We start from the raw sequence: 24031 nt of genomic DNA on the forward strand, positions 1-24031 counted from the left end.
TTTTATTGTGTTTTTTTTGCTTTTCTTATTTTCAATTTATTATTTTTAATTTTATTACTTTATTTTTATTTTCTATCTACGTGACTTGACCGAAAGAACCAAGAATATGAATTCCTGCAGTCACGAAAGTTAAGTCAGGAACAAAATATATTTTATGGAAATTAAATTGTAGAAGGCATACATATAAATTGGGAAAATATTAACCATCTAAAATTTTCTGGAAAATGTCATGAACAGTTAGAATGTAACAGGAAAACATGTAAGAATTTAACAAAGATTGCGAAGCTGGGCTCAAGATAAATGAGCAAAATAAAAGTTTGCCAATAAATTGGAGATTTCTGTCAGAAGGATCACTGGAAAACACAATATTTTTTTTATAAACACCTGAATGTAGAGAAAACTAAATTAATTTTTGATTTAAAGCTTTCGTGACTGCAGTAATTCATATTCTTAGCTCTTTCGGTAAAGTCACGTTGAAGGGTAACAATAAAATATATATAAAATTGTTTATATATTTTATTATTTTATTGTTTCCCTTCAACGTGACTTTACCGAAAGAGCTAAGAATATAAAAACTAAATTAATAAAGAGGCCCATGACAGAAGGTTGGAGTTCTTTGGAAAACTGAACTTAATGAAGTAATTGTATTGTTTTATATTTTTATTATTTTATCGTATCCCTTCTATGTGACTTTACCGAAATAACCAAGAATATTAATGAAGTAAGTTTTTTTTTTTACAATTGTATACAGGCAAGCTTTGCCTGTATACAATGCCAATTCGTTATAGCGCTCTTTGTCCTGGAGAAAGTGTTCACTTAAAAAAAGAATCAAGAATATCCAAACATATAAACAGCTCTTACAAGTGAGAACACACAGCAAGTGCTGATGGAAGAAACAAAATATTTTTCGTAACAAAGGAAACTCATCCTATGACCTGTTTTCAAAAAGGTATTTGCTCCACATGTCTATTAGCACTGAAGGAACGTGCAAATATAGAATATGGGGCATTGTTACATCACCGATGCATATACAGCTTATGGATATCCCATGTGTTTACAAACAAGTGGCTTAGGGCTTGAACAAACCTCGTTTGTAGACAAAGAGTTCCCATGAACTATTGCTTGTATGGGAGTCGAAGCATTACTTTGTCTGTAAATGGAAAAAAAGTACCTTAATACAAGGTCAAGGTGCAGTCAAAACATTGTTCCCATTTCATTAAAAACATGCAATGGATGTGAAAAATAAAAGTCGTCATATTCCATCAATAATACAATCATGACGTTCACCTTTTTAGCATACCAAAGTTTCTCATTAATTTCATCTCCATATATTAGTGACACTTGAATAAATTAAGTATGTTTTTGGTGCTCTACACGTGAATCAGCGTTAAATATTTAACACTGGGAAAAGCGGTGGCACCGTGGTTAACAGCATGAACCAATCCTGGTCCTCCCCCAACCCCTTTCAAGAACCCTGCACTGACTGGCAGAGGTGAAAAAAGTTTGGTCATAAACCACATGACATGGCATGGAGTTATGCTACAATATACATGTGTCAGGGTAAATAATTATTACATGATCAACATTAATAACTTATAATTTAACGTTTAATAAAAACCGAATTCAACCTGTCAGCATTACTAATGCAGTATATTTAAACATGTAGGCTTTCGCGACCAATATATCCCCAAAAACCTCTATTTTGGATAATGCATTGACTGAAAGCTTTCGTGACTGCAGGAATTCATATTTTTGGGTCTTTCGGTAAAGTCACGTAGATAGGTTCAATGAAAATAACAAAAAACTACGAGGTTTCGATCGCAACACAAGCAATCGTCATGTAAATAATGTAATACCCTGACACGTATATTGTAGCATAACTCCATGCCATGCGGTTTATTGACCATGACGATTGCGTGTTGCGATCGAAACGTCGTCGTTTTTTGTCATTTTATAATTTTATTTGAACTTATCTACGTGACTTTACACCCAAGAATATGGATAATGCAGTACATGATTTTGACTTAAGGCAGTGGGTCTGCAACATTCTGCTCCGGAGCGGCATGCAGCTCTTTAAGGATTGCTTCATGATGTTATTTATTAAGGACCACCAGCTCTAGATAGAAAGGGTTTTTTTTTTTCAAAATTATTTTAAAAAAATGGCTCGTTATTTTAGTTGCCCACCCCTGACCTAGAGTAATATTAAATAGAGCACCTTTTTATTGGACTTATCAAAATTGCAGACATAGCCTCTTCTACGTCATCGTTGTAATCGTCATCGTCGTCATCACTTTCCAGAATCCTTCTGTAAAGTAAAAGCAAAGTTAACGCACACAGAAAATATTCAGAATGTCAAATACTGTTGATATGCAAAAGAAAAAAAAAACAATTCCAACCTTGTTTTGGTCCTTTTGACAATAACTATGCTATCTTCATCATAATTTATGGATTCAGGACTAAATGATCCTTGGCTCTGCACAGACAAAGGCAGCTCCGAAGCCGCAGACACACTCTGAATGTCATTCTCCACACGGGACAGCGAACTTGTAAAGCTTTTCAAAAATGATTGGGAATTTTCCATCACAGAGTTGATTTCAGTATCTTGATTGACGTCTCCAGTGGTACGCTCTAAAAAACACACGTGAGAATAACATTTCGTTCCAAATATTAGTAACAAGACCTCAAGTACAAGTTTGTTTTATATTGATGTAAGTATTTTATAAAAAAAAAATTAAGCGAATTAGTCTCCCTGAAAATATGAGGTATTCTTGATCTTCAATAGATTAGTTGTACTTAGAATATTAAGCGAATAACTTTGTTTCACATTTTTTGGTTTTATTATCAATAGCAGTACGTTCAAATGAATACTCGATTTTACAGGAGACCTCAGCGAGCAGTTGATTATGGAGGATTTTAACCTTAAAACAACATTACTTTGTTGTGTGGTGTAAACAAATGATCATGAAAATGGGTATGCACGTTAAATTGGCAGTAATAATATGCTGCACCGAGCAATATATTACATTTTTCCTCCTCGTAAATTCACGAATTGTCAAAACGTGGTTAATGATAGCACCTGCTATCAGGAAGCACAGCATATGACACAAATTGAAACAGATTCTTACACACACCATTCGAAGAGTGCGAGCAAAATAAACTGCCATCAATTAATGTATGTATCAATTCAGGACTCCCGAGAATATTCTCAGAAAATGTACCTTACACAAAGCATGTTTTTATCTGTACCTGGAGAAACATCCACAGCACTGGCCTCTTCTTCTTCCTCCTCCTCCTCACTCTCATCAAGGACAAGATTAAATGCACTTGCCGAGGAAGAAAATGAGCTGTGCGGTGTGTTTTCCAGAGTCTCAGACACAAGCCTGTTCACTTGCAGGCCCATTAGCTGCTGAGAAGGGGACTCATCCTCATCCTCCAACAAAGAAGAGACAAGGCCAAGGTTGCGTGTGTCTTTTGGCGCTTTCACGTTGGAACCCTGGTTAAAGTTTGGCGTTTTCTCAGTGGAAAATTTCTTATCTAATTGCATTGGTTTTAATGAGCACGGCTCATCATCAACAGTAGTAGCGGAACCATTTTTCCGAGACTCGCAATCGCTGACAGAAGATTCTAAGTATTTGCCTTGATAGCTCACGACGTCAGCACTTGAGTCAATAGTTGGTGATTCCACCACATTTCCTCGGTGGCATGGGTGGAGATTATTTTCATCTGGAAGGGGAATTCACAAACATGGATTTAATAGACCTAGTGAAATAAATTAATAAAACTAATGCTTTCAACTACTTTAAAATCATTGGTTGACATGACCGATGGAAATGAAAATAAAGAAATGGTCACCTTTGCACACATCGTTTGACAACTGCATCTTCATTATTGGAGAATCTTCATCTTCAGCAGAGATTTCCAAAGCTTTGCCAAACTAAACACATAATTTAACACAAAAGCATTACCTATGCACATTTCTAAATGCACTTCCAAATTATAATAATCTGACAACTAAAATTGCTAATTAACTCGCATGTGTTCTCCAGACAAGTGATTATAAATTTAAATAGAGTATACATTTTCCTTTCAGACAATGTTATTAACAAAAATGTTGAATTGTATTACTTGTGCTTTTACACCATTGCCAACATTGCATCAGCAATAAGTTGTCTAAATGCTACTCAAGTTAATACACATTTAATTGAGCGAGCTGTTAATTTACATCGTTTGGAAGCTAATCTCAGTTGACGCATCTCTACACTTCTTCTAAATAGGCACTGTAAAAGATTGTACCTGGTCAGAAGCTAAGATCTTGCCGAAGGACAGATTAAATGACACCGAGCGACGTCGATTGAATTTGGAGGAAACCTGAGCTGCCAAAACCTGAATGAAAACATTAAAAATATGACGCAAATAATACAATAGTTGTCATTGTGTTAAGGGCATTGTTACACCACGAATGAATATACACAGAGATTTTGGATATTCCATGTGTTTACGAAGAAATGGCTTATTGGTTTGAACAAACCTCGCACGCAGGCGAAGAGTTCCCATGAACAGTTGCTCGTGTGGGAGTCGAAGTATGGCTTCGTCTGTAAGTGGAAAAAAGTACCTTAACATCGGGTCAAGCCGCAGTCAAAACAATGTTTAGTTTTATTTAAAACACGCAAAAAAATCTCAAATTTGTATGTAAAAAAGCACAGAAATGTTAGAGCAAGAATAAAAGTGACATTCACATTAAGCACACCAAATTTCTCAATGATTTCAAATGCATATATCATTTCGACACTTAGTAAAAAAAAAAGACGTTTTATTTTTTGGCACTGTTATGTATTTAACAGCACACTCCATTTATAACACAGAAACTCAAGTTCAATCACCGGCCATAGCTAATATTAGTAAGGTGTAATACCTGAACCAATCTTGTCCCTGCCAAACCCCTTTGGTAACCCTTTACTGACCGGCATGAAGTATGGGCAATAACCCACATGACACGACATGGGGTTGTTATTTCCGTATTTGAAAATGAAGGAGATGTGAGAAAACGCAGGACTTTCCCTACAACAGTACAATATTAATGTTTCTTGGACACATGAATTATTTTAAAAGGTCCATTTTAATAACTTATAATTTAACTTTTTCAAAAAAAAAAAATCCAATCTGTCAGCAACTACCGAGTGCTGTACATGGTTTGACCCAAGGAAATCTAAAAAGAGCACCTTTTTTCATGATTTTTCAAGCATGCAGACATAACCTCTTGTACGTCATCATCATCATCATCGCTACTTTCCAGAATCCTGTGAAAGAAAAGCAAGGTTAAATGCACATGTAAAAATATTAAGGGTGACAAACATATTTTTTTAATGCAAAAGAAAAAAATTACAATTCCAACCTTGTTCGTGTTCTTTTAACATATACTATATTCTCGTCATCTTCATCTTCATGTCTGGATGCAGAACTAAATGACGCTTTGCTGTGTCCAGCCAAACGCAGCTCCGAAGTAGCACTCTGGATGTCACTCTCCACATGGGACAGCGAGCTGGCATGGCTTTTCACCGATTGGGACTCCTCCTCCATCATGGAGATAGAGTTGATTTCAATATCACAATGAACATTTCCAGTGGTATGTGCTAAAAAAATACGCAAGAGAATTACATTGTTTCAAATATTCGTAATAAGATGTCAAGTAAAAGTTTATTTTATATTAATATTCATTCTGAATATCATTTTTACGTGATATAAGCTTCCTGAAGAGATAAGGTAATCTTACACAAAGCATGTAATAATTTGTACCTGGAGAAACAGCCACAGCATTTTCCTCCTCCTCTTCCTCCTCCTCCTCCTCACTTTTATCAAGGACGAGGTTAAATGCACTTGCTGGGGAAGCAAATAAGCTCTTGTTAGGCGTTTTCCTATCAAGTCCCAAAACAAGCCTATTCACGTACAGGCCCATTAACTGAGAAGGGGACTCATTCTCATCCTCCAAAAAGCAGAAACAAGTCTAGGGCTGCGTGTTTATTTTGGCACTTTCACATTAGTACCCTGGTTAAAGTTTAGCGTGTTCCCAGGTTGAAAAATAATCAAATTGCATTGGTTTCAATGAGCATGTATCATAACCAATACAAGTGTTTAACGAATTTTTATGAGACCATCACAATTACACCCATAGTTAAGAGAGACCGTAGTACTCCCGATACAAGATAATAAATACTTCAGACAACAAATGAGGTTTAACTTGAAGCACACAACAAACCTTCAACTTCCATAGTGGACTTTTTGGAAAGTGCTCCGATATTTGAGATGCTCAGATTCGCCAGGTCAGCCTGCCAGACAAGACACAGGCTCAATGATGTCTCTAACTGATAAATACAACAAAATTATCTATTTAAACCCCTACATTATTCCAAACAATTACAAAAAAAGATTTTTATAGTATTTTATTTACTGGCTCTGCATTGAAGCAAATAAAAATGCGCATTGAAATAATGTCCCATTAGCACGGTTGGCTACATTCAATGCAAAATAAGCTTAACACACACAAATTCACATTTGTCAAACAAAAAAATGTTACTTTAAGAAATATATATCTTTGTCAACTACTTTACAAAGTTGATGAGGCATAAAAGGTCTTTAAGTTTCCAACATTTTATCCAACCAATTACATTTTCATAAAATGCATCTGCAATATTCTTCAAGTTATATTAGTTACTATGCCCCTTACAGCACACCTCTGGATCCATGATTGCATTGTTGGTTTACTTACCTTATCCTCCAAAGTCAAGTCTATCATATCCTGGCTGATTACAAGAACGTCATGTTCTTCCTGAATGTGGCTTGGCTCCTTCAGAGATTCATGAGATCCTATTTCATTCTCAAACTCTGTTAATATCAAATAAGGTGTCATTAATAACATTTCAAATGAAAGCTGTTTGTCAGTAGTGCATCCCATGGGGACTAAGATCACAGCATTTAGCCGCAATAAAATATTGTGTTGGACAATAGTGCAACCGGACAAGAACCACCAAGGAATTACCTGGTTCAGGTTTTGTTTTGTTTTTTCTGGTACTATCCCTGCTTGTTCCTTGATGTGTCTGCAGGCCTCGTGGCGGTTCAGTACCGGCCAAAATTTGCTTGCGGAACTGCTGGTTCACTTGTGATTCTGCTGCCACAATCTCCTGTGCCTTGCGCACCTGTTCCGTGACCGAGATGAACAAACGACACAGTCACACCACAGTGCATTCGATAAGGTCACACGAGCCCCCCTTCCACAACTGCGTTATTTTTTAAGACTTCATTTTATAAAAAAAAAATCGGCCAAATCCATTGGCTCCTTTGAAAAAAAGATCCACACTGTGTATTCCACATGGCAATCAATGCATGCTCTTAAAAGTGTCTCCCTCTCTACGAGAGAGTTATACCACCGAGAAGGCTGGGTTCAAACCAAATAAAAAATGCCGTGACAAAGTGTTTGCATTTCGCATTGCGTGTTGAAGTAGGCTACGAGCAGAAATTAAAACACACGGCTGTGACCTGTGCAGACCTGTCTGCCAACTATGACACCGTCTGGCAAAGAAGCCTCCTGCTGAAGCGCTCACAACTACTGCACTGGCAGCGGAAAATGCGAGAAAGGGCAATGCTGTCCAACTGCATGTTCCATGTCCAAAGAGCACACTAAACGTGCATTTCTCTGGGAAGAGGATCACCCACGTGTTAAGCCACTTTGTTGAGCTATGATTTGTGGCCAGGTCGCTTCTGAAAAAGAGCTATATAGCTCTGTGGGCCTTACCTGCAAATATAACACTTCAGTTGAAATACTCTCCAGCTAAGCACTGCGCAGCAGTTTGGGGAAACAGCTTGCACATGAATCTCATCGATACGCAGCTGAACAGACGCGATAATGCCATGTTGCAAGAATACAAAAAGACCATTACAAACAACACTACCCCCCCATCCACAAAGACCTTGCCCGCCTGCCACCACCGAAGATAAAATCATGCCAACCACTGGACAACAGCAGAGGCCATGCTGGCATCAGAACCAAACTGAATATCCTTCGGCTGAACCTCCTGGCTTCACACTATCCCAGCGGCAGTAGGCAATAATTAAAATCGCATTAGGACTTCCCATGGATGATGTAAACATGTGATGCAAAAGTGGCGATTAAAAGACAATCAGCACACTACTTTTGGCAAATCTCGAACAATGGAACATATCGTTAACAGTTGCCCCAAGCATTACATTTCCCCGCATTATTACAAAAGTTAACTTTGTATACGATGATGTTCTTGACTTTCTATCAAAACTCGATCCCACCTGAGAAAATGTTGCTTTTTACATCTGATAGAAGAATTGCAAATCCTGTAAAAATGGTTTCGTAGTTTGCCTTGAATAGGTAAATGTACAGTCGTTGTATTTACCATTTTAGGAAAATTATATTCTCACCCGATACTTAGAGAAATTCTTTTTTATTTCATCACAAAACAGCAACAAGGCCTCCCTCACTTCAAGTGGGATGAAAGCACCAAGCCTTACCCGTTTTTCAATGTAGTCCACACCTTCTTCCTCCAAATCCTCAGCATTCGTTTCTTCACAGGAGTACATAAGATCATGATCGGAGATCCCAAACATGTCTTTAAAACAAAGAAAAGAAAAAAGCATGCGATTAAAAAAAAGCACCAACAAAAACCAATAGTATATTTGGGATTTCTGGCATTAATGATTGTAAAAAACCCTACTTATTCAATCAGCATTCAGCAGCAAAGCTGCAAGAGCCAGTTTATAAAATATTCGTTTAATAGAGTCCAAAAAAATGAATAAATATTGTTCATTTTCCCGTCCCAAATTTTGCATTTAATGCTTGTAAAAAAAGATGAGTGAATTTCATAAATTTTTAAAGTTTGCTACTTGTAATACATAAAATCTCACTTTATTTCAGCTGCTGAGCCCCATTGAGCAAGTATTTTTACAAAGACGACCATAATCCAAAAGTGCAAACAAGAGCAAAAACGAAAAACACGTACATGAAATGCCAAAATCTAATGCAAACAAAAACAAACAAGCGTTTTAAAACAAATCTAAGTGTCAAAAATCTTGTCCCAGACGTATGTAAATATAAAGCCTCAGACAGGGGCTTGTGGCAGAGGTAAACCTGCAACAGGGCCTTAACATATGCTCAAGATATATGCAGATTATTAAGATTGAGGACATTCCAATGTGGGTGGGAATGGTCAAAAGGCATTCAAGTGCATCTAATGTTTAGAGGATTTGTTTTTAATGGATGAAGAATGTCAGTAACACAATGAGCTGATCTGGATTTAAGAACATTTTAGATGAAGATCAGCCAATGTCGATATCTATGCAACCACTAGTTACATTAGCTGAAGCATATAGCTCCGTGATGAGTTATATAAGGGGACTCTTAGAGCTGAATGGAAGGAAAAAACACTAACGTATTAAGGGGTGTTTGAAGCTATTTTCTGAAGGCTAAAATCGCAGTAAACAAGCAGAGGTAGGATGGTAGCTTCAACAATATGAAGGAGTCCTGGGAAGAAAGCAGTGCTTATTTCTAGAGAAAAACCTATTTAGCATTTACTTTTTTTTAAACATATCGTCAATGTGAGTTAAAGGTAAGGGAAACAAATAGCATATTCACAAAACACTTGTGGATCGCAACCTTTGTTAGAAATAATGTAAATGTATCACATTATTGCGAGTTATATATGTGCTGAATAAACTGTAGTGAATGTCAAGGATTCGTTTGATCATACATTTTTCCCACAATTTACACCATGCCGCTAACGAGCATTGCTAAGATAGGCCAAACCAAGTGGATTCTGAATGTTCCCTGCTCCTCCAGTCGTTTTCATGCACAATACAATATCAAAGCGAGAATGTTCAAGGTCACATGTAAAAAAAATATATCTATAAAGAATTAGCTAGTTTGTTTATACATCTTTGGCTTACACAAATATCAGAATTGGTTAAAGTATGTACATAAACGTCTCAAAATCTGCTCATTTTAACAATTTGATATTTGTTGCAAGGAAAATAGCAAAAAAATCTAAAGTGGAATTAAGTCACTTTATGAAGAGGTAAACAAAGACAGTTTTACCCAGTGTATGGAGGTAGGCAATGTGCTCGTCCAGAGTAGTGTCAGACTTGCGCTGTGCCGAATGCATGCCCTGAAGATGAATCTGTGTTTTGGACGATTTTGTATCTTCAAGAATGAAGAGCTCCCGGAGCTCCTGCTGGGAGAAATACCTAAAAGCAGCCAAAAACAAGACACAGGGATTCCTCTACTTACAAACATTCGATTTACGACCTTTCAGAGGTATGAACAAACCTGGTCTGTAGGTCCAGTTGCCTGCTCGGACTGAGAGTCGCAAGTTCAACCGCCACACAATAGATGGCAGTGATTGTTCGGTGTCAAGCACCGGGAAGTTTCGAGTCTCAGGACCCAAACACTGAAAGGTTTACTCAGGTGAAGAGGAATCGACAGGAGTAAAGTTGGACTTACGAACAAATCGACTTACGACAGACCTTTGGAACCTAACACATCCGTAAGTAGACGAGTCCCTGTACTCATCACAACACAATCAATACATTTATCTGCGTATAGGCCTTTAACCAGTGTTACAAAAAAGTTGTAATTTTAAGAACTTCGATTAAAAAAACTTTGAAATAGCTTATGCCGAGCTATTCCTGCGGAAATCCTACTACTCTACCACGATTCTACTGTGGGATATTTTTACAGGAACCTTGATTCCTCTATAGGCAATATTAAAAGATTATCCATTCAATAAAACGGTACAGTATTCTAAAAGGGTTAGCATGCCATCTAGTGGCAATCGTTACATAATTTTAATGGAGATGCAGGAATTACATTTGAAATTAATAGGTATTCTATAGATGATGTCCTATTGTGACAAAATTCATATTTATTGAAAATGGTGATTATTGCATTCCATTCAAAATGTAAGTGGTATACTGGACAATCTTTAAGCAGTCAAAAAATTGGATTCATTTGAATGGCAAGACAGAAATCACAAATGAAATGGGAGATTCTTTGGCAACCAAGGTGACAAAAACACTCTAGGTCAAAAGTGATGTAGATGTACTACTAGTGACGGAATACAGCCGTTACCTGAAGGGATTCTTTTTATCGCCAGTTGTCTGCCTGATCAGAGACTCCTTGAATATTTGGCGGCGGTAGATCTTTTCTTCCATGGTCCCACACGTAACCAGCCTAGAGACAATGAATAAACAACCTTATAGCACAATAAAATGCTGGGTACAATACCATTTGGATTTCAAAACACTGGGTACGTTTGCATTGATGGGTACATTTAATTTATGAAAAGACAGTCATCAATACGCAAAGGGAAAATGAAGGGCATGAGCCTGAACTTGATCAATGGATTCATCTTCTTGGTTCTTTCGGCAAAGTCACGTAGAAGGGAAAAAATAAAATAATAAAAATAAAACATAATGAAATCAAATTCTCACGACGTTTCCGCCACAACACAAGTAGCCGTCCTCAGGTGAAGAAACAGAGCTCTACGTGACTTTACCGAAATAACCAAGAAGATGAATCCCTGCAGTCTCGAAAGCTTTAAATCGAAATTGATCAATGGAGTCAACATCACAGATGGCTGGGGGAAGCAATAGTTATAATGCAGACTATGTGAACAGCAGACAATAAAGAGTGTCCTCCCTCTGAGAAGGTTGACTGGGGGATTTGGAAGTCTGGTTCTTGGAGTAAACTATGTATAGATTGGAGTGGAATGAGATCAGAGGGGAGAGGTAGGCCGAGAGTTTTCAAGTTTCATTTATTAGGTATAGCCCTGTGAGCCATGTGGCTCTTGAGTCGGGTGCAACTGCAACAAACAAAATATGAAGAGAACATCTTAAAGCGACGACGCGAGAGAGATGAGTTCAGTCAATCAAGGAGAATGGGAGTTCGTTTATGGTGCCAAAAGCAGCAAAGGCCGAGGATAATTAAGACTATGATCCAAATCCAAAAAAAATTAACCAACCACACATAGGAGAGCAATTTCATGTAAATACCTCTGGCAGAAACTAGACTGAACTGGGAAAATTAATGTTAGAACAGGCATTCGGTTACAAAGGAGACAATAACCCTATCGAGGACCTCACCAAGTAAAGGGGGGTTTGATATCAGACAGAGTATTACAGAGATGTCCGGATTAAATATGTATATTTTTTTCAGGATTACAGTGACAGCAGTCTTCAGAGCTAAGACAATGGTACCGGATGAGATAGAGGCATTGGCGAAGATAGTAATATACAGAGCCAGGTTGAGTAGACTGAGTGATAAGGTGGGTAGACAAGAGAATCAAGGATCGACATAAAGTACCATTTAGATTATCTTAATAATGTATTAATAGTATACGTTCTGCCCTGCCTCCTCCTCCCCCCCCTTCTCTCTCCCCCCCTGCAACCGATCTCTCCAGTACTGCTGTGGTGGCCCACTTTACTCCAGTGACCAGGGTGCTGCTGCGGGGTCCACTTTCTGCCCCGCCACCTTCCCCCCCCCCTTCCCCCCCCCTACTGCCGAGGCCTACTATATAACCTCATGCCACGGAAGATCTCTCGCCTACTTCAGCAGTTTTTTCTTGCTGTAGTTGTCTCACCTAATGACGATTGCTTGTGTTGCGATCGAAACGTCGTGATCTATAATTTTTTTTACCTACGTGACTTGACCGAAAGAACCAAAGAGTATAGTATACTGGAAATGTATGAATTTGGCTTGGACATTACCCTCTAAAATGCTACACAATAAAAAATATATAAATGATCAACGTGTCAAGAATAACCCTTACCCTTAAGAAATTTTTAAAATTCTACATTTTTGCAGCTTAAAAACATTTATTTTCCACAAGCCATATGAAATAAACATTCTTGGATTACATATGTTAAGTTTTCTCGCACAAGACCTCAAACTCTACTCTACCGGTAGATGATGACATTGTCAGTTTGTCCAATGCGATATGCTCGATCCACTGCTTGGGCATCAGTTGCTGGGTTCCAACTCGGATCAAGAATCACGACACGATTTGCAGCAGTAAGTGTCAGCCCAACTCCACCCACCTGGCGAGCAAAGATAGTACAGAATCAGTCGTAATAATATCGAAAAGTTCAGTGATTTTAAATAGTATAAGTGCCAAATCACTAACACCACCAAATAACAAAGAAATAAATGTTAATTTGCCTTGGCCGATGTTCACCACCGTCCACCACCAATTGTGAATTGATATTGCCCTTGAAAACAGGTGAAGCCAACTATGGGTATATCCGACAAAAAAGGCACGTAACACTCCACTTACCTGTGTAGTGAGCAGAAACACATTGAATGCAGAGTCCTTCTGAAACGTTTGGACACGCTTCTCTCTTTCAGTGATATGCGTTATTGTTCCATCAATTCTCATCACCTTAAAGCCCTTCAAAACATAACAGAACATTTTTAAAAAGCATTCACTGCAAAGTGATGAAAGGTAATGTGATATATTCCAAATTATGTTAATTCGTGTTATTGCTTTTTGAGTCTTGCAGTAAACAAAACATGAATCATGTTAACAAAATTTAATTTTATTCCAAGGGATACAAGTGATACATTAACAAAAAAAGCTTCTATAAAAAATGGGTTTGATAAATATTACCAACAGTGAAGAAAATACATTTTCTTGTAAGCACATTTATGATATAGAATACTTCAGAGTATAGCACAAATTATATTAGCCACATCTTGGAAAACTAGATTCTATGATCCAGCCATGGAAAAAAGAAACCCTAAGATTACTTTGTCCACTGGGCAATAGAAGTTAATCTACAACCTCAAAGTTAGCTTCAAATGGAAACCTCCCCCACAAGTGCTGCAACTTACAAAAAGAACGACGACTATTAATCCGAATATTTAAAAACAAAGAATTAATTAAACTAGTCCTGGAGAGCAAATCAGATTGGTGGTTGCAATAAAATGTCGGTAACCAAGTTATTGTGAACAAGTATCACTGGGAATCCTGCATGCACAAAATTACATTTGGCTTCAACTTAAAACTCACATTAATCAATAATACTGCCTTAAAAGGAAAAGACAATCGGCAATATTTTGGGCAATGGCCCTTCTTTATAACACAGGCCAGAGATATCTCGCACATTGGCCTCCTATGTGCTCTGGTCTCTACAAGTTACGGGACATTGGCATTAAACGTCAACTGTTTAATATTTTTCCAATGTGTTAAAGTTTGCCAGTTGTGGTTCTTGCACCACTGCCAAAGCAGTACGATAAAAAAAATTAGGCTTTAATAGTCATACCACTACCCAATCTCACCTGGTGTTTTAGGATGTGATCGATTATATCCAGCATCTTGAGTGACTGAGAAAACACCAGCGTTCGGTGACCCTCTTGGCGCAAACGCTCAAGTAGTCCAATCAGAAACGTCAACTTGCCAGACTCCTGCAATTCACGAGAACATCACACGTACACAATTCACATTTGTACAAAACTACTAAAGGCCTTCCAATGTAACTGTTCCCAGATATATGTTATCACAAAATTATGTTTAATGTCAAGTATTTAACACGTAGGCTTTTGGGGGGAGAGCTCAATAATACATATATTTTTTTGCACGGAAAGTGAGCTGTGACGTCAAATCTGTCACGTGACCCGCGCATGTGGAAGCGGAACGCATTGTAGTGTAGCGGTTAACGCGCTGTTTGTGTGTGTCCGTGTGTGTCTGTGTGTGTGTGTCTGTCTGTCTGTGTGTCTGTCTGTGTGTGTGTCTGTGTGTGTGTGTCTGTCTGTGTGGAAGCGTAACGCATTGTAGTGGTAGCGGTAAGCGCGCTGCGCTACGAACCCGGCGACCCGAGTTCGATTCCCACTCACGGCCACCACCGGTGACGATTATTTCAACCGCTTCTGGGCCTCCCCGAGGTCGACTCAGCCTCAAACGAGTAACTGCTATGGTGTGTGAACATTGCCACTGGGGAGAAAAAGGTGGCCGGGCGTGCTGCTGTCACCCACCCCCTCGTGTGCCGTGCCGGCCTTCATAGGTGTTCGCTAACAGCACTTGCCTCCTTACAGGCTACACGGGGGGGTTTTGTCTTTTTCCTGTGTGTGGGAGGGGACTGCGTAGCGATTCGCGCGCTGCGCTATCAACCCAGCGACCCGAGTTCGATTCCCGCTCATGGTCACCACTGATGACGATTATTTTAACCGGTCCTGGGTGTCCCCTAGGTAGGCTCAGCCTCAAACGACTAACTGCTGCGGTGTGTGAACATCGCCACTGGGGAGACAAAGGCGGCCAGGCGTGGTGGATCCAAGTCCCGGGCGAAGCCGGCTAGTAGAGCAAGTTCATAATAAAGGTTTTTGGGTTAGATCACGTTATTTATCAATGTGTCACAACCCTCCACCACCTGACACGACCAATCATTAAAAAATACGTCACGTAGACAAAAGACAATTATATTCACTACTTTAGCGCATTGGTGTGTTGAAGAGTGGATCCACAACATTTACAATTTGAGTACGACGTTTCGCTGGAAATTACATCCAGCATCTTCGGGCGATTTGCCAGAATAGTGAAGCCATCCACCACATCACCACCCAGCACAGAAATCCTCTCTCAAGACACTCATACATCAGGCAAAGACAGTGTCAGATAGTGAAAGTTTAGGGAAAGAGATCAAATATGTTAAAGCACTAAGACTGGATGGCTATAATAATGCTCAAATTAAGAGCATTAAATGCCAAATCAAGATCGAACAACAATACTGCTGAAAAGTGATCAGATTATCAAAACAATTAAAATACCATATATCTCAGGAGTTACTGACAAACTAGCCCGTGTTTTGCAAAAGCAAAACACGGGCTAGTTTTGCAAAAGCAAAACATTAAAGTGAGATTTTTGGTACGGTACACAAAATTCAAAAACTAGTGTCTTGTACTAAAGATGAATTACCGAAGTTATCAACAGAAGGTGTATATCGGATCAATTGCTTATGCGGTGTTATATTGGACAGATGGGGCATAACATTAGCGCAAGACTAAAAGAACACCAAAGGAACATTAAATTCTCCCAAACACAGCTGTCAGCAGTGGCAGAGCATGCTTGCCAACAAGGACATTCAATTGATTTTGATACCGTTGAAGTGTTATGCAGAACTAATTATTACTGGCCAAGATTAGTTAGAGAATCAATTGAAATTGAGAATTCAAATAATTGTAATCGCTGTGATAGCTATAGACTCGGCGTAGCCTAGAAGCATATTATTAAGTAATATACAACACATATTGCAATTCCTTACAGGTGAGTCACATGCTAAGTGGCTGATTATTGATCTATTACATAATTACATATATCCCCTCCTCCGCCTCTGATCTCGAATCCTGCTGGGGTTCAACAATCATCCTGCACTATTTAATACCGGAAGCAGGTGGATGGTTTCACTATTCTGGCAAATCGCCCTAAGATACTGGATGTAATTTCCAGTGAAACGTCACTCAAATTGTAAATGTTGTGGATCCACTCAACACACCAGTGCGCTAAAGAAGTGAAATATTTGTCTTTTGTCAACGTGACATTTTTTACCGATTGGCCGTGTCAGGTGGCGGAGGGTTGCAACACATTTCTAAATATCGCGATCTAACCAGAAAAAACCTTTATTACGAATGTCAAGTATTGTATGTAGCTCATTTGGTCTTTACCTCTATCAAGGTCTTGGGAGGAACATTCTTGATGCTGGATAAAAACCAGTTACTTTGAAGACCCTCTGATTCAATTCTGAAAAAAAATTCACATGTGACTTTTAAAATAAGCTTTACAAATAATGATCATTTAGACATTAGTAAAACAATTGCATTAAGTTAAAATGCTAGTTTGGTTAATTATATCTTTCAGATATTTTATTTTGCTATACTAGAATGTGGCATGTCATAATGTCAAACAACCAAGACGTTTCAAAGAATTCCTTTTAGAGATTACTGGGTAGCTATGAGACTGCAACGAAAACCTCATGCAAATTGTGCCAATGGCTCGCATACTGATGGACAGGCCACCCCAACTGCCAATAAAACAAAAACTATGACCATTTAAACGATTTCAGATCAAAATTGGCATTGTTCATTTTTGTTTTTATGGTATGCATGGTGATGCAATGTGTCACTTTGCTTGCGTCCAGCTTTCTTCACTATGTAAGGACTGATCATATTTCTTTACTTTAAGTGGCAAAATATTTATATTTTATTACTGCTAACAGTTAAATATTAAAACACTGACCTGCCAAACTGCTGATTGAGCCCCAGCTGAGCACAGGCCCTTTCTGGCAGCAGACGCGGGTGAACACAAATCTTCTTGAGGATACCAAGTGCAACAAGTGGGGAGCGTGTGGAGTCCAGCAGCTAAATGACAAGCACCACAACAAACTGTAATGCTGGTCTGCAACAATTAATTTACTTTCGACTGCCAGTGAACCAGAGGGAATTTTAGTATTGTAATGTTTATTTTACTCTATTGCCAAATGCATGGAAATTAATTGTTACTATGCTTCACGAGTGCAAAGATGTATCTTATATTATAGTGCATGCATTATAATTCCATCCATGTAAGCATCAGTTTGACATTTCAAAACAAAAACGTATCATTCCTTCAAAACCATGTGCATATCAGTATCCAAAACACATTCATGTTTTTTTTTATTTTATACAAAATCGATTTCATACTTTGTGCAACTGATCTCCACCAGTGTTTCTTGAAGTAAATGCTTTATTTGTCCAAAGGGAAATTCCAAGAAATGAAGGTACAAAAAAGTTATGTTGTACAATTGCTTGGTGCATTGCTTGAAGGATTTCTAAAGGACTTTAGTTCTAAAAGGCAGGCAGGTCTTACATACTTCTTTGATGTCGTCCAGATTTTGGAAGTCTCGATAGATTTGTTCTTGCACTGGGCTTAGGTAAACCCATACAATCAGGTCGTTTTTTCTTGTCAGGGTCGGCATCTCTATTTGAATTCTGGCATCGAAAAATGTATATAAAAGGAAAATCAATTGAATACAGCTTTCATAGTTTCGGTAACAAGATCCATTTTTCAAAGCAATAATTTATGAATTCTCATAGCACTAAATTATAAAAATCTCAAGATCATAAATATCAATGACATTTTTACAAGAAAAACACTTCTACAGGAAAACATTAATACCTCTGATCCAAGTTGCCCACTGTAGGATCATTTTCTTTGTTATCCCGGAGCTGCTTCGCATGAAGTTCCTTCGACTGCACTTCAGCTTTTGTTCGGCGAAGAAAATAGGGCCCAATGAGCTCTTGCAGGTTTTCCGCCATTCTCGTACCCAGTGCTTTCTCACCAACAGTGGCATCCTTTTGGCGTGCCTGAATCCACACGCCACATTCAACAGTGTCTATGTGCTCAACTGTAATGGGGTAAGGGCAATTCGGTCCAGAAATAAAATATTACAAAGCCAGGACCGTCTTACATATACCATTTTACATAACAGTGCATTAATCCATGAACATCAATTCTTAACGTCATATTGCATTCCCCAAATAATGTGCATACACATATACTTTTATTTATTAATCAATGTTGTACTCAATAGGTCCAAATGATCCTTCTAGCCATTTACAGGCTGCTGCATTCACCCCAATTCTAAAAATAAACTTAATTGCAACCCAAAATGACAACTCAATCCCACAAGGAAAGTCATCAAGTGGCTATTTCATATAGTTAATAACTATACAGTTTGATCAGACATGTTCTAGATTAAAATGTTCAGTTAATTAAATTTTGCAATTTGTACACAACATGTAATTTAAGCATTGCACAGAAAACATCAAACAAACCTTTGTGATTGGGTTTTCATATTCCATCTTAAAGGTTTTGGATGTGCCCAGCAGTGACCCCTCACACACAAAGTCAAACAATGCCCAAATTTCCTACAGAAGTAAAGGTTAAAACAGAGATTACGTTAGAAAACAAATGCAAAGCGATAAATTGCATGCCGAATGTCAAATGTTGGTTTAAAAATTGGAGGATTTACAAAAACATGATCAAATTATTGAAGACTCGATTGAAGCCTTTTTATTGCAAATGTAGAATTATAATTAGATGCAGCTGCTTATATTATAGAGTTTTGTTAAGACTGGCGTGTTTAATATCTAATAAACGTGCATGCAGTGAATACCTTAAACAAACATTCAGATTAAAATAAAACAATACAGATACTGTGTATTGTGTTTGGAGTGGTATTAAAATTGAGAAACAAAAACAAACCACATTCGTCATAAAAACTGCCTTGTAATATTTTTCTGAAAATCAATTGTTCAAAACGTTGGCCTGGATTTTAAATATATAAGGCAGCAGTAATGATGAACACAGCGAGTTATTTTTCACTTGCACACTAACCTTTAAGTTGTTCTGCACTGGTGTCCCTGTCAAGATCATACGAAAATGTGCTGGAATGGCATGAGCACTCTTGGCAGTCTTGGTAGATGATGTCTTTATTTTATGCCCTTCGTCCAGAATCATTGCATCCTAGACAATGACATCGTGAGCAAAAAAACATGTGGATAATTAGAATATTGAACAAAGGGCAAGGTAATATTTAGTGAATTCTAATTTACCAACGTATTCAAACCATATTATTTTAAACATAAAACCACCGATTTAATATAACAATTAAACAGATAAAAACATATATATAATTATGTTCAATGTAATGTGCATTACAAAAGTACATTTTCAAAGTTAACAGTATAAATTGTCCTGGCCATGGGGAAAAAACCCCTTCAGATAACATGCATGTGACTGACATAATTTTACTGTGACAAGCTGAAATACACTGCACCTGTGAATGTCATTTACTCAGGCACAGTAAATTTGCCAGTATGTCACGTTTATGCATCTTGCATTTCTGCCACGTATCCCATCAATAATAGCTAGTAGCCATATGCTAGCCACAGAGGTCACTTTAAACGAGGTAATACATCTCAATTTTGCATTGTCGATGGATTTTAAGTAGCCAGGCAGTGGTGGAGCATGCCTGAAATCCAGAACCGTGGAGGAAAGGGTTGGCAAATAAAACAAATGTTGTTAAACTCCCTTTTAGTGGGCACCGTGATAACACCCTGGCTTTCCAGGAGAATGTGGTACGGCATAGTGCGGACTAATATCTTCCGTTCCTTCTGTGTGGGATAAAAGTGTTGCCCCCTCCCAGATGTGGGGTTTCTTCAGGTGCTCCAGTTTGATCACACATGTCTACACACTCATTAATTGGCCAAAATTGTTTTATATAACAAGAGGACTGAATCACTTGGGTAATTGATGGCACTGCCTCGTTGCCTGGGGATGTTTTATTGGTCTACAGTTCCTCAGCGAATGTAAGATGCAATTTTCATGAATGATGTAATATAAAACAAAACATTACCCAAAAACAACCAGGCCAAAATTACAATACAAGCTAACAACTGCTCACCCAGATGAACTCGTGTCCTTGGTATGTGGACAGCTCATGCCAGTTATTCACAAGGAGCTGGTATGAGGTGATAACAACTCCCTGCGTCCGTTGAACTTTTTGCAGGTTTCTCGTTCGCTCACTTTTGGTGCCATAGAACTCTCGGATCGTGATTCCTGGTGCCCTGTGAGGCAGAAAGTAGAGAGCATGTTTTCTTCATTACTATTTTAACCGAATCACTAAGAAACAAAATTAATTGTTGAAATTATGCAATTACTGTTAAGAGCAGTAACAAAGCGTGCCGGTTATTTAAAAAAAAAGCCTATTCTTAAAAAAAACTCACCACTTATCAAATTCAGAAATCCAAATGCTCATTAGAGTGGTGGGCATGACCAGGAGAACATGGCCAAAAAGTGAAGCATCAAACATGCCCGAAAGAAAAGAAATGACTTGAATCGTCTTGCCAAGCCTAAGAAAAAACAAAAAAAAACACCAGCAAGTGAATACCATCTACCACATTGTATTCATGTCGTACGAAGTGAAATTAATGTTTTTGCATAAATCAAACGTTAAAAACCACCAAATTTGATCAATGCATACGATAGCTTAACCTTCAACGCCAAAAACTCCCTACACTACACCTTGCTTGTATTTATACAAAATGGTCACTTTAGACTTAAAACTTTCGTGACTGCAGGAATTCATATTCTTTGATTCATTCGGTAAATATGGTCACTTTTTTGTTTGCGGGAGGTGTACTGGATGTACACTTACCCCATGTCATCAGCAAGTATACCACCTTTACGCTTATTCTTGAATAAGTTGTAAAGCCAGGCAACACCCTCAAGCTGATGTGAATACAGCTGGTTATGAAGTTCATGGTATAAATTAAATCCTGAGCCAAGGACGTTTATATACTCATCTTCTTCATCATCACTGCTGATAGCAGCTTTCAACACTTCCTGGAATGTAAAGCCATTTCACAGATTTTTTTAACTTTCATCAAACACTGCATTCATGGAAATAACCAAATAACACTATCCATCAATGTGCAGGAAAGTAATATCCTGTCACCAATACTGGCATGTGTAAAATTCTAATTATAGATTCATCTAAATAGTTTAAATATTTCGATTTAAAGCTTTCGTGACTGCAAATAGTTGAGTCAACAACAGTTTGGTATATTTAGGCAACAGCACAAAAGTTAAATAAATAACTCGTAAATGGTTATATTATAGGCAATACCAAAATAATTACAATGGGTGAACACGGTTGCAAATTACATTATATAAAAAAAGACATGGCCTGCTGGATTGCATTTCTGACGTTAAAGATGCATGTAAATGCGGCCACAACCTCCAGCGCCTTTATCTTGAGCTCTAGCTTTTTGCTTGCATAGATCTTGTATGCCTTCCTCAAGTAATGCACGGCGGCATTCAAGTTTTCACTTCGCAGAGCATCCTTGGACCGCATGACATACTGTCAAAAAAACACACACACACAAACGTTGAAAACAAGACACCTAACCTATTAATCAATTGAATGGGCTGCGTGTGCGCGCGTGTGTGGATTTGTCATCCCTGTGCTGCCCCCTGTGGGCAAATAGTTTCCCCCACACCTTTCGGTATTTCACAACGTCTGGGTTGTCCTCTTCTTCTCCCATCTCACGGCCAGACGACATCTGACCCGTGTCCCTTTCCCTTCCATTGCTTCACGTACAATACGCAGGGCACAACACAAGCGAGGAAAGGGCCAGGAATCACAACACGCACAACATCTCAACAACAAACACGTCTAGAACAAGCCCACAAAGTTCTGCCGTTGTTAGCGAGCGCCGACCACAAGGTTATGAGGCACAGCGCAAGCACCGGGTGGGGGGGTGGATGTGATGAAGGAAGCAAGCAACCACGTCTCTATTCTTCTTCTTCCCCCAGTGATGGTGATATTTCCCATCTGTATTATCGCGATGTTTTATTTACACCACGACTCCCCCCCCCCCCCGGTGCAGTGCATTTCGAAGCGCCAAACCCACCCGAGGCTTAGCGATGTAAATTCCCCTATTAACAATGGGTTTGGGGGGGGAAGTCCCATTTACCGTCAAATGCTCACACGCAGCGCCGAGGTATCCCGATTTATCGACCACCGAAGGTGACGATGAGCCGGTTCTTACGGCTGGTGTGTGTGTGTGAAAGAGTCGTGCGCGATCGTTGCCGGTCGAATCGCTCTCTCCTCGTTATAAAGTGTCAACACCGCCCCCTCCTCCTCCCCCCCCACCTCTTCCCTTTCAACTTGTTTTCCATGGGGATTGTTTTTAAAGTTGCGCACAAGTGGCTTCCTCGTATCGGAGGCGACTTCTGAAAGCGCGCGATGAAGCAGCGAACCAACTTTGCTTTGGACGCCGGCCACACGACGGGCAGCGGTCACCCCACTGTTGGACGCTCAAGCAAGTTACCGCCGATTCGCCTCAGCGCCTGCACGCGAAACCGATTTCATCGCTCCATCTCTCCCCTCACACCACACCAAACCCCCTTCCTCCTTCCCCCAGTAGTGGTGGTGGTGGCGACGGCGATGTAACGGAGGCGTCCCCACGTCGTCCTCCTCCTCCTCATCGCCACGCTTCTTATTTCGCACCGCAACGTCGCCGATACCGCGCTCAAACGGAGCTACCGGTACCTTGAGTCGCTCGTCGACATTGCCGGTCAAGGGAATTCTCCCGCGCAAGGTTCGCAACGAAGTCGCCGGACGAGCGAGACGCCGCGCTCTCGCTTCACGAATTCAAACATTCGCACAAAAGGAGCCAATTCGTCACGCCGCCTTTCGCGAGCCCTCCCTCCTCCCGTTGCCCGCTAAATCTCGCGAGAACTTCACCCGTTGCTCTGCGGCTCCCAAGTTATCGCGATACTTGATGGGGGGGAGGAGGGGGTTGGGCGGCGAACATTTGAATTTAATTGGACGACACCGACACCCCCACGTGACGTGGCTCGTTGAGAACTGCACTCGGGGTGGGCGATTCCATTGCGCTTGGAGTCGGTTCCAGTATGGAGTCGTGATGAAAGAATCGATTGTGATTTCGATTCCTTATTTGTAATCCCAACTTCCCGGAAAAAATATATTCTTCCAGACCAGTGGTTCTTAACCTTGTTGGAGGTACCGAACCCCACCAGTTTCATATGCGCATTCACCGAACCCCTCTTTAGTGAAAAATAAAATGTGATTTTTTTCAAATTCAAGACATAGATATGTTTTTTTACTGGTACACAAAATGAGCCGTGCATGAACATTACCTTGTTCAAAGAATAAAACCAACACAATGCATAAACTCACAACAAATTACATACCTGGAAATCAATGTGACTTCTGCTGTTGCCTTTGAGAGATCAGTTCAGATATGCGTGGCTTCACCTTGGCAAGTGCCACTCTCATGTCATTTTCACAGCAAAGCCTGTTCCTTTTCTTCGTTTTTATGTCCAGCATCCTCGAAAAGGATTGCTCACAAAGATATGTTGTAACAAATGGTATAAAAAAATCCAGGGCTTTCTTAGCAATA

The 24031-nt window shown here is 39.2% G+C and overlaps 1 protein-coding gene across 1 annotated transcript in view; it reads right to left on the reverse strand.

The window, feature by feature from the left end:
- The window catches only part of ERCC6L (ERCC excision repair 6 like, spindle assembly checkpoint helicase), a 28779-nt gene extending 5452 nt beyond the window's left edge, over nucleotides 1–23327 (reverse strand). Inside the window, exons 1-31 of the mRNA XM_032947166.2 lie at nucleotides 23158–23327; nucleotides 22103–22193; nucleotides 21841–21963; nucleotides 21259–21446; nucleotides 20828–20953; nucleotides 20506–20668; nucleotides 19437–19565; nucleotides 18875–18967; nucleotides 18216–18403; nucleotides 17911–18028; nucleotides 17298–17419; nucleotides 16727–16802; nucleotides 14351–14476; nucleotides 13347–13460; nucleotides 12974–13110; nucleotides 11144–11245; nucleotides 10112–10260; nucleotides 8533–8630; nucleotides 7034–7190; nucleotides 6764–6879; nucleotides 6254–6323; nucleotides 5794–5877; nucleotides 5393–5630; nucleotides 5220–5297; nucleotides 4529–4592; nucleotides 4294–4383; nucleotides 3853–3934; nucleotides 3247–3723; nucleotides 2397–2628; nucleotides 2216–2305; nucleotides 1087–1150 (exon numbers count right to left, since the gene is read on the reverse strand). Of these exons, the coding sequence (XP_032803057.2) occupies nucleotides 1087–1150; nucleotides 2216–2305; nucleotides 2397–2628; nucleotides 3247–3723; nucleotides 3853–3934; nucleotides 4294–4383; nucleotides 4529–4592; nucleotides 5220–5297; nucleotides 5393–5630; nucleotides 5794–5877; nucleotides 6254–6323; nucleotides 6764–6879; nucleotides 7034–7190; nucleotides 8533–8630; nucleotides 10112–10260; nucleotides 11144–11245; nucleotides 12974–13110; nucleotides 13347–13460; nucleotides 14351–14476; nucleotides 16727–16802; nucleotides 17298–17419; nucleotides 17911–18028; nucleotides 18216–18403; nucleotides 18875–18967; nucleotides 19437–19565; nucleotides 20506–20668; nucleotides 20828–20953; nucleotides 21259–21446; nucleotides 21841–21963; nucleotides 22103–22193; nucleotides 23158–23177 (4005 nt within the window). The 5' untranslated portion in view covers nucleotides 23178–23327. The remainder of the gene's footprint in view (nucleotides 1–1086; nucleotides 1151–2215; nucleotides 2306–2396; nucleotides 2629–3246; nucleotides 3724–3852; nucleotides 3935–4293; nucleotides 4384–4528; nucleotides 4593–5219; nucleotides 5298–5392; nucleotides 5631–5793; nucleotides 5878–6253; nucleotides 6324–6763; nucleotides 6880–7033; nucleotides 7191–8532; nucleotides 8631–10111; nucleotides 10261–11143; nucleotides 11246–12973; nucleotides 13111–13346; nucleotides 13461–14350; nucleotides 14477–16726; nucleotides 16803–17297; nucleotides 17420–17910; nucleotides 18029–18215; nucleotides 18404–18874; nucleotides 18968–19436; nucleotides 19566–20505; nucleotides 20669–20827; nucleotides 20954–21258; nucleotides 21447–21840; nucleotides 21964–22102; nucleotides 22194–23157) is intronic.
- Between the last annotated feature and the right edge of the window lie 704 nt (nucleotides 23328–24031).

Source organism: Petromyzon marinus, chromosome 5 (assembly GCF_048934315.1).
Source record: "Petromyzon marinus isolate PM22_M1 ecotype Great Lakes invasive population chromosome 5, UKy_Petmar_22M1.pri1.0, whole genome shotgun sequence".
Lineage (NCBI taxonomy): Eukaryota > Metazoa > Chordata > Hyperoartia > Petromyzontiformes > Petromyzontidae > Petromyzon > Petromyzon marinus.